This window comes from Myxocyprinus asiaticus, chromosome 8 (genome assembly GCF_019703515.2).
Source record: "Myxocyprinus asiaticus isolate MX2 ecotype Aquarium Trade chromosome 8, UBuf_Myxa_2, whole genome shotgun sequence".
Taxonomy (NCBI): Eukaryota; Metazoa; Chordata; class Actinopteri; order Cypriniformes; family Catostomidae; genus Myxocyprinus; species Myxocyprinus asiaticus.
The window spans coordinates 33,968,714-33,981,606 of record NC_059351.1 but is presented as its reverse complement, the minus strand read 5'-3'; the positions used below and the strand labels follow the sequence as shown (position 1 = coordinate 33,981,606).

The 12,893-nt window shown below is 38.7% G+C and overlaps 1 protein-coding gene across 5 annotated transcripts in view; it reads left to right on the top strand.

Annotated features, from left to right (window-relative positions):
* Nucleotides 1-2,990: 2,990 nt before the first annotated feature.
* The window catches only part of LOC127444827 (FRAS1-related extracellular matrix protein 2-like), a 50,388-nt gene continuing 40,485 nt past the window's right edge, over nucleotides 2,991-12,893 (top strand). For all 5 annotated transcript variants that reach the window (XM_051704372.1, XM_051704375.1, XM_051704371.1 and 2 more), the window contains exons 1-2: nucleotides 2,991-8,019; nucleotides 8,187-8,276. In XM_051704372.1, coding sequence (XP_051560332.1) covers nucleotides 2,991-8,019; nucleotides 8,187-8,276 — 5,119 coding nt within the window. The remainder of the gene's footprint in view (nucleotides 8,020-8,186; nucleotides 8,277-12,893) is intronic.

Sequence of the window (12,893 nt, the reverse complement as noted above, 5' to 3'; positions counted from 1 at the left end):
GATGCCTAGTGTTCACGTCTAAACCAAGTACAGTAGACGCATTGTTTGCTGTAAGTAAATTAACTGGTATGAATTTGAGATATATACATACAGTACATGTTTAGATACATGTACATACATTTACATATATTGTACATACACTACATAATTTGATGGAATTAAATTTTATAGTGCTGTACGTGCTGGCTCCTTTCCAATTAATCACTCAATACCACACTAAGTGTCCACTTTAGGTGCTTCACTGTGCATCAGTTACAAGTGCACCAAGGTTTATTTTAGCAAAGCAGCAAAATAGAAATTGACTCATCCAGCACCCATGGCATGCTGGGTATTCAGCGTACAGGGGTTTTTCACAAGTGTTGCTAAGAGTGGTGTTGTTTTGTTCCAAACATGTGTCAGAATAAACAGCGTAGTGCCCTTTATTTTGGTTCATATTATTAAAGACAACATATAATAAATTAGCGGAATGGAGTTTCACAATTTGCAATAACTGATAAATCCTGTGTATATTTACTATACAAGAAGATGTATGTATGACCTTTGTGTTCTCCAAGAGATTTATGATTCACAGTGTGCTGAAAGGCCTGGAACATATTAAATTCAAACCTATTAGTTTATGCTTTGGTATTTTAGAACACTTCCTATTCATCCTGGTAAGGGCCACTGGGTCAGAATGTAAATAATAATAATAATAATAATAATAATAATAATTGTAGTATTCATGAACTCTCCTTTAGTTTTTATGTAGAATTGACTTTAAAGATTCTATATTATTTTTAAATAATATATCTATTGTTTTCTAAACATATAGTAATACTGACTTAGAAATATTATTCTGTATACTGTGATGAACCAGGGCAAAGTTAACCTCTAAAACACGTGTATTCTGTAACACATTTATTGAGTTCAGTTGAACTCAGTTTCTCAGTTCCCATAAACTAAGAAATGTCAAATATTTAAGAAAATGATGACCAAAACAAAAATATTATTGGTCATTTAATCGGATATGTAAGGTGGTATCAATTTCCATATATCCATTTGAAACACTGCTCCATAAATGGAAAGAGGGTATTTATATCTAGATGCAACCACAAGGTTTCCATGCACAGTATGTATTCTCAAGTATCTACCCTGATTCTCACTTCAGCTGGGTCATGCTAAGCTGATGTCGCAACAAAAACACGAACAAAATGAAGTGGTGCTTCAATGCTCTCTTCTTTTTTTTTAAATGGGATCCTTAGTGGCACCACCACTAAGGTGTAAAATGAAATATGTAAATGAATAAATAAAGAGAATAAAAGCTATTTGTCCTTCTTTTTTTTTTTTTTTTTACTTTTTTTTTTCTTTTTTTTTTTATGCTTTTATTGGTGCCCGAGATCATGTTTCACATTAAGGGGTAAACTTTGCGTACTCCTGACAGCCATCGGGGATTTCCATCCTCATCCGCTAGATGTGTTTAAAATCTGACCCCCAGTGACTGCAATCGCAAAAGTTATATTTGGGCTCTCTAGAAATAAACTTATATGAGAGGATTTTTAGGCAGGAAGCAGGACATCACACCTCTTAGTATCACTTCGAATCAAGCCATAGGTCAAACTGCTGATGGTTGACAAATAAAGTGTCATTAAGAAATGTCTAAATACTCTGTATATTTCAACAGCTTAGCACTGCCGTTTATTTACACAGATTAATTGGAATCCCAAAAAACAAACAAACAAAACAAAAACATTAAGAATAGGGTGAGGAATAGCAGCAATAATTGTTTTTATTATTTCATTTAATACAGGGTCCTCGGGTGCCCTCTGTTAACCAACTGGCTGAGTATTGTGTGGCTTGACCTTTCAGCAGTCCCATAAGGTGACCCCCAAGTTACAAGCACGTGAACGAGTATAGTAACTCAATAAACACATAATTTCATGTAAACAGAGCATGAGTTTATTGACTGTAAAAATAATAATAAAAAATAAATTAATTACATCACATGTCATTGGAACTCTGGAAAATGTAACAATTTAGAAATACTTTAGAAATGGCTAATTACTGATTTAACAACTGAATAAGATGGGAAACATTATTCATTTTTATATAACTGATGATATGCTAAATTGCAATCTCCAGGTGACAGCTTTATTTCAGGGGCATTTAGTTTTTGCCACTCCAACAGAAGGCGCTGTCGGTACTCTACTCAGCAATGTCTGATGTTATTTTGTCTTTTGACAAAGTTCAAAACAAGTTACAATTTTTATGTAAAAAAGTCTTTTTTTCAAACAGTTTTTTTTTTTTTTTTTTTTTACATGAAACTGTTACTTTGAATGAAGAAATGCTCGTGAATTAACTTTTTCATGACAGTGGAAGTTTTGATGCCCTGGCCTTTTTTCTTAAAGCATGAAAATAAAGCTCCTTGGCAACCACATATCCTTGAAGCATTTGTCACACATATCATAAATCAATGGCCATGTAGAACTTTATAATACAGTATGACAAAAGAACTGTGGCTTTCTCAGTTTGCTCAGTGAAGAAGTTTTTCTTTTTTTTTTTTTCTTTTTTTTTTCTTCTTCCTTACAATTTTGGATCTCTAGAAAATATAAGGGGCAGAGATTTCCTTACTCTGGTCCAAATTACTTCTTTAATTACAAATTACAAATCCTCTAAGCCCCTGCCTTCAGTGGTTAAAGAGGGAGAAAAAGGGTGGGCTAGAGTGAATGTATTGCTTTAGGGGCGGGCGGGGGTTCTGCCTTAAATTAGCCGTGGGAGAGGTTGGACTGAGGGTGGAGCTTTGCAGTGTCACTATCTCCCTTGTTAAGTATTACCTGCAGTGTTTCAGTAGGTTGGCTGCACTTGTGCTGTGTGTGGGGGGGACAGAGAGTGAGAAGGGAGCATAGAACAAAGCCTTGAGAAATCAAGGGGACCCTCCTAATTTTAACTAGGACATTGCAGTGCATCTGCTTTTGCAAGCTCCTTTTAAAAGTGCAGTGCAACTAGCTGTAGATATGGCTGGTTGTCTTCAAAGAGGACGGCTGTGTGCTGTAGAAGCACATTTGAAGTGCCTCTTTGTATTGTTTTCATTAGGATATTGTCTCTCTATAGTGAATGCAGATCCTTCCAATGCTGCTTTTCGCCACAGACACCAATCTGGACCTACTGCTGAAACAATCTTGGTAGCTAACAATGGGATTAGAGTTCCCTTTGGACGCTCTGTGTATCTGGATCCTATCAATGACCTTGTGACAGAAGTGCATGCAGGAGACCGATGTCACATTACAGTCCTGGACAATGACCCACTCGCCCAGAGACCTGGAATGCTAACACCCAAGAAATTCCCCTGTGCTTTCGGAGCAGAAGAGGTGAAATACACTCACTTTGGTTCACGAAGTCCTAGCAAGGACCACATAAAATTGCAGTTGAGGTATGACTCCCACACAGACACTGTGGTGGTTCCTTTCCTTCTTGAAGTAGAAGTGGTATTTCAGCAGTTGGAGGTTCTCACTCGTAACATGCCTCTGGTTGTGGACAAGCTCAATGGGCTAAGCAACCCAATTGACAAAAAAAACTTGGAGTTTGCTTATGAAGATGGTGTCACTAAATGCAAAGTGACTACATTGGTTGGTGCAGGAAAATTTCCCAGGTATGGCACTCTTACTGATAACACAGTTAATGGCCAGATGATAAATTGCAATGATTTTCTCAGGAAGGGAATTCAGTATCAACACACTGCCACCACCAACTCTCCTAACAGAGATTACATTCCAATGCTAGTGGAAGTACAAGATAATGATGGTAATACTATTCAGCAGGAACATTTCCAAATTATGGTTAGAATAAAAGAGGGTATTGAAAATACACCACCAAAGCCTAGCTTTATATCTATGATGATGATGGAGATTGACCAATTTGTAATGACAGCCATTACGTCAGATATGCTGGCAGCTGAGGATGTTGAATCAAATTCTGATGAATTAATTTTTAACATAACATCTCCCCTGGGGTATCAGCAGGGCTATATAATCAGCACAGATGATCAAAACCAGCCAATCACCTCTTTTTATCAGAAAGACATGAAAGACCTGAAAATCGCTTACAAGCCTCCATCTGAGGATTCAGACGTAGAAAGAATTTTCCAGATCGAATTTGAAATTGTTGACACTGATGGAGCAGTTTCTGATCCTTTTGCTTTCATGATTGTTGTGAAGCCAATGAACACTTTAGCTCCAGTGGTGACCAAAAATCTAGGTCAGCTGCTTTTTGAAGGTCAATTAAGACCGTTATCCAGCTCACAAAATTTAGAGATAAGCGATGAGGATAATCTTGATGATGTGAAGATTACTGTAGTTGATGGATTGAAACATGGAGAGCTGACAGTGTTAGGGTCTAAAAGAAAATTTTTCACACCAGCTGATCTGGATGCTGGCATTGTTGTCTACCAGCATGATGGAAGTGATACCTACAGTGATAACATTATATTCAGAATGACTGATGGCAGTAACGAAGTAGAGTTTTTATTTCCCATCACAATTGCTCCAACGGATGATGAACCTCCCATTATAAATGCAAACACTGGTATTGTGCTTTTTAAGAATGAAGTAATGCAGATCTCCCCCTTTATCCTGAGTGCCACTGACATTGACTCAGAGGATTCAACCATTAAATTTATATTAGAAAAACCATACTCAGCAATTGGCGAGCTGCTCCTCAAGCAGGTGGAGCCTCCTCCAGACCCATCTGCATGGAAGTTTAGTGCAACAGATGAGATGTTTGAACAGGTGGTTACAGAATGGTTTCAGCAAGATATTTTGGATGGGAAGCTGTTCTATCGTCACAAAGGACCTCACAGTATCACCACTGTGATCGACCAGTTTGTCTTTAGAGTCCAGGATGACAATGACCCACCAAATCAATCAGGAGAGCATTCGTTTACCATTAAAATCCATCCAGTGGATGACATACCTCCAGAGCTTTACCCTGGCACCACACTACACATGACAGTCAAAGAATATGAGCTGACAATTTTTAAGAAGAAGTTTATACGTTACACAGATCTAGACTGTGATGACAGGGACCTTAAGTACACCATCATTAAGCCTCCTACTGACACAGACGAAAACAATCCTGTTCCTCTTGGTGCCATTGTACTGACTGACATCCCTGACATTATCATTAGTGAGTTCACGCAAGCACAAGTCAACCACCATAAAGTGGCATATAAACCCCCAGACCAAGAGCTTGGTATTACTCCAAAAGTAGTCCAGTTTAAATTCACTGTAGAGGACACTGCTAGTAATTCAGTTGATGGACTTTTTACAATATTTTTACAGCCTGTTGACAACAAACCCCCAGTAATTACCAACACTGGTTTCACTGTTTTGGAGCATAACACCTTCATAATAACCAAAAATGAACTTGATGCCTCTGACCAGGACACTGAGGATGAGAATATTAAATTCACAGTGACAAAGATTCCCAGATTTGGACAGCTGCAATATCTAGGAATTGACATGTCTAATGGGGAGACATTTGTGCTGGAGGACATTGAAAACAGTCGGCTGGCCTACATCCATAGTGGTGAAGAATCTCTTAATGATGTCATTAAGCTGGACATTAGCGATGGCTTCCATGACGTGCCCATTGTTGTCAAGGTTAGCATCAAGCCTGTTGATGATGAAACCCCTACTATTATGTTACCAGCAGGTTTGTTAGGGGCCTCTATTGATGTACTTGAGAATGGTGCAACAGAAATCACCAGAAATGTCATCCAGGGTCATGATGAAGACACAGATGACCTCATGCTGACTTTTATAGTTGAGGAGCCTCCTAGACTTGGAGAAATAATGGTGAGGGGAGCCCCTGCTGAGCGCTTCACCCAGCAAGATATTATCAATGGTGTGGTTGTCTATGTTCACACTAGTGGTGAAATTGGCCCCATCAAAGAGCATGACTCCTTCAACCTCACCATATCGGACATGTCTGATGAATGGGTTGTTGGTGGCAACAAAGTCCAAGGGGTCCGTGTCTATGTTACCATCCTCCCTGTAGACAGTGTTCCACCTGTTGTTAGTGTGGTTGGCCAGTTTGTAGTAGTAGAGGGAGAAAAAAATGTTATAACATTAGAGCACATTCAAGCAGAGGATATTGATACTGATAATGATGATATCTTATGCACTATTATTGTTCAGTCCACATTTGGCTATGTGGAGAACATCTCCCCAGCTCCAGGGTCTGAAAAATCCAGAGCAGGCACTGCCATTACTGCTTTCACTATTAAAGATGTTGGTCTTAACCACATCTATTATGTCCAAAGTATTCACAAGGGTGTGGAGCCAGTGGAGGACAGATTCACTTTCCGCTGCTCTGATGGCATTAACTTTTCAGAGAGGCATTTTTTTCCCATTGTCATCATTCCGACCAATGACGAAAACCCAGAGATCTTTATCCATGAGTTTGTCGTCATGGAGGGGATGAGCTTGGTAATTGACACTCCTATTTTGAATGCAGCTGACGCAGACATCCCAGGTGATGAATTAGTTTTTGAAATAATTAAAAACCCCAAACATGGAAACATAGTTCAGCAGTTGAGCACTGGGGCAATTTCAGTGGTGAAGTTTTCCTTAGAGCTTATCAAGGAGTCCTCTAATATTGTTTATGAGCATGATGACTCTGAAACCAAGGAAGACAGTTTTAAAATTAGACTCACTGATGGGAAGCACAATGTTGAGGAGAAGATCCTCATAATGGTCATTCCTGTTGATGATGAAACCCCAAGAATGGCCATCAATGATGGACTGGAAGTAGAGATTGGAGAAACCAAAGTCATTAGCAACAGAATCCTGAAGGCCACCGATTTGGATTCTGAGGACAAAGAGCTAACTTACATTGTCCGCTATGGCCCTGGCCAAGGATACCTCCAGCGAATTACCAAACATGGAGTTGTCATCGGCAACATTAGTGTTGGAATGAATTTCACTCAAGATGAACTTGACAAACAGTTGATTCAATATGTTCACACAGGTCAGGAGGGTGTCCGTGACCTGCTAAAGTTTGACGTAACTGATGGAATCAATCCCCTCATTGATCGCTATTTCTACATTAATATTGGAAGCATTGATATGGTCTTTCCTGATGTCATAAACAAGGGTGTTACCCTCAAAGAGGGAGGTAAGGTCATCTTGACAACAGATCTTCTCAGCACAACCGATATCAACAGTCCAGATGAATATCTAAGTTTCAGCATCACTCGTGCCCCTAGCAGGGGTCACCTAGAAAGTACTGATCTCCCAGGTGTACCCATCTCAACCTTCACTCAACTGCAGCTAGCTGGCAACAAGATCTATTACATTCACACATCTGACGATGAAGTGAAGATGGACAGCTTTGAGTTTGAGGTGACAGATGGCTACAACCCTGTGTTCCGCACCTTCCGTGTATCCATTAATGATGTAGACAACAAGAAGCCAGTCCTGACGATCAACAAGCTTGTGGTGGTGGAGGGAGAAACCAAGCTGATCACACCCTTTGAACTGACAGTAGAGGACCGTGACACACCAGACAACCTGCTGCGGTTTGTAGTGACTCAAGTGCCAGTTCATGGTCAGCTTCTGTTTAATGGAACTCAAGTCATTACAACATTTACCAAGCAGGACCTAAATGAGAACCTCATTACCTACAGACATGATAGCACAGAGACAAATGAAGACAGCTTCTCCTTCACAGTTACAGATGGAACTCACACAGACTTTTATGTTTTCCCTGATACTGTCTTTGAAACTCGCAAACCCCAGATGATGACAATTCACATCAACACAGTGGACAATGGGGTGCCTCAGATTGTTGTAAACAAAGCAGCACCCACCCTCAGGGTGCTTCATACTGGGCACCTAGGATTTCTGATTACTAGTAAAGCTCTAAAGGCTGAGGACAGAGACAGCCCAAACAAAGTGCTTAAGTATTTTGTGGCCGAAAGCCCTCTTCATGGCTTTATCATGAATATTGCTTTGGGCAATGACAGCATCAAGTCCTTCTCACAGGGTAAGCTATGCTCATACTTATTTTTGAGGTCCAAACATATTAACAAAACCACACATTTATTTTCTAATTGTGTGCAGTATTGACTATTGTATACAGTAGATATCTGTCTTGGTATCTCAAATAATTATTCTCCAACTTATCATCTCATCTTTCCTCCCTGTCATTAGCTGATATTGATGATATGAAGATTTGCTATGTGCTTCTTGATGGGTCCAATGCCACAAGTGACATATTCTACTTCACAGTGGAAGACAATGGTAAGAATGTCTGATATTTTTCTCTTCCTTGTCCCTCTCATTAACTGAACTGTCACTTAAGCTGGTGTTGGGATTCCAAAGCTTTCAGTTGATAATTTAAGTCAATTTTACTGAAGGGGATTTTTAGGTGTGTTGTTAATTAGGAGAGTGTCTATATAGAATTCATATTTAAAATGTATAGATATACATTTTACAATCTTAATTTGTACAACCTGAAGACTGGACTTAAAATTATGTATGGTCAAAATGGAACAGTTGCAATTCTTCTTAATTTTACTATCTGGTCAAAATGCCTTACACGTTCTGAGTTTCTGGATAACAAGACTCAACCAGCTTGAGCTTGAGCCCTAATCCAAATGTATGAAACATATTCAGAAGACAAAATTATTAAATTATTGGTCTGGTAAAAACAAATGCAGGTATGAAAATGCTTTAGGGAAGGTTTCTAATACATTTTTATAAGTAACCCTAATGGCAATGTTACTGCCACCTTTATTCTTTGAAATCTCTCTTTGTAATTAAGCTTTGTCAGAGAAGATGGTTAAAGGCAGTCCAGCAAGAGAAAAGAACTACAAATCTGTCTGAATGTATCTAAACAAACAAAGTGAAGGGACTGTGAATCCTTAAAATTTTAGATAGTCTATAAATATGAATATGCATGTAGTAAAAATTAAGAATTTATTTAAACTCCCTTTGTATTGCTACAGTAGACACTCATTAGAGCCTAGGTGATCATTTGTGTATGTAACTGTGTGAGGTTTGGATAAGTTGCATGACAACTGTTCCTACAACTGAAGCTCACAGTATACACACACACACACACACACACACACACACACACACACACACACACACACACACACACACACACAGACAAAGGAAACAATGATTAAACAAAGAATCTTTTTCTACTTGGATGAGTCTGGACAAGCTGGTAGAGCTTTGGTGGTCAGCAAATAAAAGCACTTGGCTGAAGTGCTTGGAGTGAGGATCAAGATTTTTTCTGACTGATGTGGTTTGAATTTCCCAGTAATTTCAAACGAGGCTTTGATGTCTAGGATTTTATTTTACTTATTTTTCTAATTATTGTCAGTGTTGTTGCATGATTCATATACTCAGCACAAATCAGTTTGATTGGTTGGAATTCTTTGATTGTAAATTGAAAAATGGACATTTCCTGTTAGTAGTTTAATTGATGGCACATTAACTGCACAGGAACTGGAGCATGCACTAGGGCTGGCACTGCATTTCTTTGGCAACATTTCAGCTGGAGGCAGTCACTGCTATGAGAGCCAGGAAATTATGCACATTGTCAGAGGCCAAGCCAAGATGGTTGAGACAATACCATTCAGTGATAGAAAAGACTCAAAAGAAGCCACTATTCGTGTATTTGTGACTTTTATGAGGAGCAAGGGCCTAAGAAAGTTATTATTGTTTGAGAGTACATTTTGCAAACCTCAGATATAATATAACTTTTTTATTTAAGTCTATGCTTAATGCAACAGGATATTTACTGTGCCCAAAATTCCTATAGACTACAGTGAATGCAAAAAAGGTTAGACAGTTGAATTCTCACATCTGACATCTTGTCTGGACATCCATTAAACTCACACTTAAACAACTAACATGTTTACACGCAAACTGGGGCCTTGGAGAAAAACAAAAATATACACAGGCACAATGGCTCGTATGTTACAAAAGTATACACTAAAAAACATGTTCATGTATAGGTCAGAGTTTTCAGGGCATGAAGAGGGAGTTGGTGAAATGGATACTAGTAGAATGCTGTCCATAATATGAGAGTTGTACAGATGTACTGTATATGTGCAGTGTGAAGCATATGCTAATATTTCAAACAGTGGCTAGTTTTTGAAAAGGTAACACTAATTATGGTATTAATAGAGGGAAGGTCATGTGGCATTATTTAGTTAATTTCCCATTCAATTTGCTGCATTAAAACCAATAATACCTTAATTTGGACATAATTTTGACTATAGTATACTGCTTTATCGTGTTTATTTATTTATACCAATATTTATATATATATATATATATATATATATATATATATATATATATATATATATATATATATATATATATATATATTCTGAGAATTGGCCCAAGCGAAGATAAGTCAAATACATTTGTAGAGGAGTAAAGTTTTGAATAGACCTTACAAAAGTGCATGTAGAAGTCAACCTAAGGTTTATTTTATTTAAATATCACTGAACATAATGTCTTTATGATTATTTGCTATAATAACAGCAACACAAGTGTTAGGAGTTTTGAAGATGCAGGTTATGTTTTATGTTTTTAAAACTTCCATTTGCTGTCAGCATTTTAATAACTTATTGGCCTATACAGTACAAGCTTAGGTATCATTAAAGGAGTTATGCTGTATATTAGAGACATAACTCATATGCAAAGCGACAGTAAGCGTGTAATATGATCATTAGTTAGAAGGTGGAATGCATTTCCTCTGAGACTTGTGTCTCCAGCTACATTGACCCGGTGTTAGTGTGCAGACAGGGATCTGTGTGTGTCAAGGAGAAGAAATCTGCAAACAGATCTCCTTTCAAAGTTCCCTCTATGCCTGGCTGTAACCCAATGCCATCACAAGATATGACAAAAACCTTGGGACATCCCCTTGCCTAGTTCTTCTTTAGAGATGGAGTAAACCATGATGCTCAGTTGGGTTTGAATTTTATTTCCTGATTACTCAAAAAAGATGAAGACCAAAACTGTAAGTAAACAGTCAGGAAGCTTAAGCATAAAGACTTTTTTGTTTTGGGTAATTCTAACAATAATAAAAAAAAAAAGCTGTTAACCTTAGAGCTATGGAAATGGATTCAACAACTTTCTCTAGTTTACAGTTTCTTTTCCATCTTCAATGTCAATACCCAATCTTTGTGTTAGACATGTTAGCAGCCACCGAAAGATGTACTACTCTATGGTGCCAGTGGCCACCACACTCAACACTGGAGTCACTTCTCTATCGGCCTAGCTCCTCCTTACAACCCTCAGATTTATGGGATTTTGTGAGAATGCTGGAGGATATGATGTATGGTTCTGGGGATATTCTTATCTCTCACAGATGGCAAAGTTCTTCCTGTGCCCTGTGATCTGAGCTTTGAGATCACCCTGTGGTGCCTTTCCCTCCTAGGAGTACTTTCTCTGATCTCTCTCTTTCTCTCTCTCTCTCTCTGCCTACCATAGACAACTTAGGCAACTGGTGTCAAAAGGGATATGGCTGGTCTATCATGCCATATTTCATCACCCTGCAGTTTGGGGATCAGGTGCCTGGCTTCCACAGATGTCACGTGGACAAGTACAGTACCTGACAGTGTCCAGTTGTCAAAAATTTCCCTTGTGGAATGCCAAGAATTGCATGAGGCTCCTAACATACTGTTGAAGTCAGAAGTTTACATTCACCTTAGCCAAATACATTTAAACTCAGTTTTTCACAATTCCTGACATTTAATCATAGAAAACATTCCCTGTCTTAGGTCAGTTAGGATCACTACTTTACTTTAAGAATGTGAAATGTTCAGGATAATAGTAGAAAGAATGATTTATTTCAGATTTTATTTCTTTCATCACATTCCCAGTGGGTCAGAAGTTTACATACACTTTGTTAGTATTTGGTAGCATTGCCTTTAAATTGTTTAACTTGGGTCAAATGTTTTGGGTAGCCTTCCACAATCTTCTCACAATAAGTTGCTGGAATTTTGGCCCATTCCTCCAGACAGAACTGGTGTAACTGGGTCAGGATTGTAGGCCTTGCTCATACACACTTTTTCAGTTCTGCCCACAAATTTTCTATCGGATTGAGGTCAGGGCTTTGTGATGGCCACTCCAATACCTTGACTTTGTTGTCCTTAAGCCATTTTGCCACAACTTTGGAGTTATGCTTGGGGTCACTGTCCATTTGGAAGACCCATTTGCGACCAAGCTTTAACTTCATGGCTGATGTCTTGAGATTTTGCTTCAATATATCCACATCATTTTCCTTCCTCATGATGCCATCTATTTTGTGAAGTGCACCAGTCCTTCCTGCAGCAAAGCACCTTCACAACATGATGCTGCCACCCCCATGCTTCATGGTTGGGATGGTGTTCTTCGGCTTGCAAGCCTCACCCTTTTTTCCTCCAAACATAACGATGGTCATTATGGCCAAACAGTTACATTTTTGTTTCATCAGACCAGAGGACATTTATCCATAAGTAAGATCTTTGTCCCCATGTGCACTGCAAACTGTAGTCTTGCTTTTTTATGGTGGTATTGGAGTGGTGGCTTCTTCCTTGCTGAGCAGTCTTTCAGGTTATGACGATATAGGACTCGTTTTACTATGGATATAGATACTTGTCTACCGGTTTCCTCCAGCATCTTCACAAGGTCCTTTGATGTTGCTCTAGGATTGATTTGCACTTTTCGTACCAAGCTCTGTTCATCTCTAGGAGACAGAATGCATCTCCTTCCTGAGCAGTATGATGGCTGCATGGTCCCATGGTGTTTATACCTGCGTACTATTGTTTGTACAGATGAACGTGGTACTTTCAGGCATTGGGAAATTGCTCCTAAGGATGAACCAGGCTTGTGGAGGTCCAAATTGTT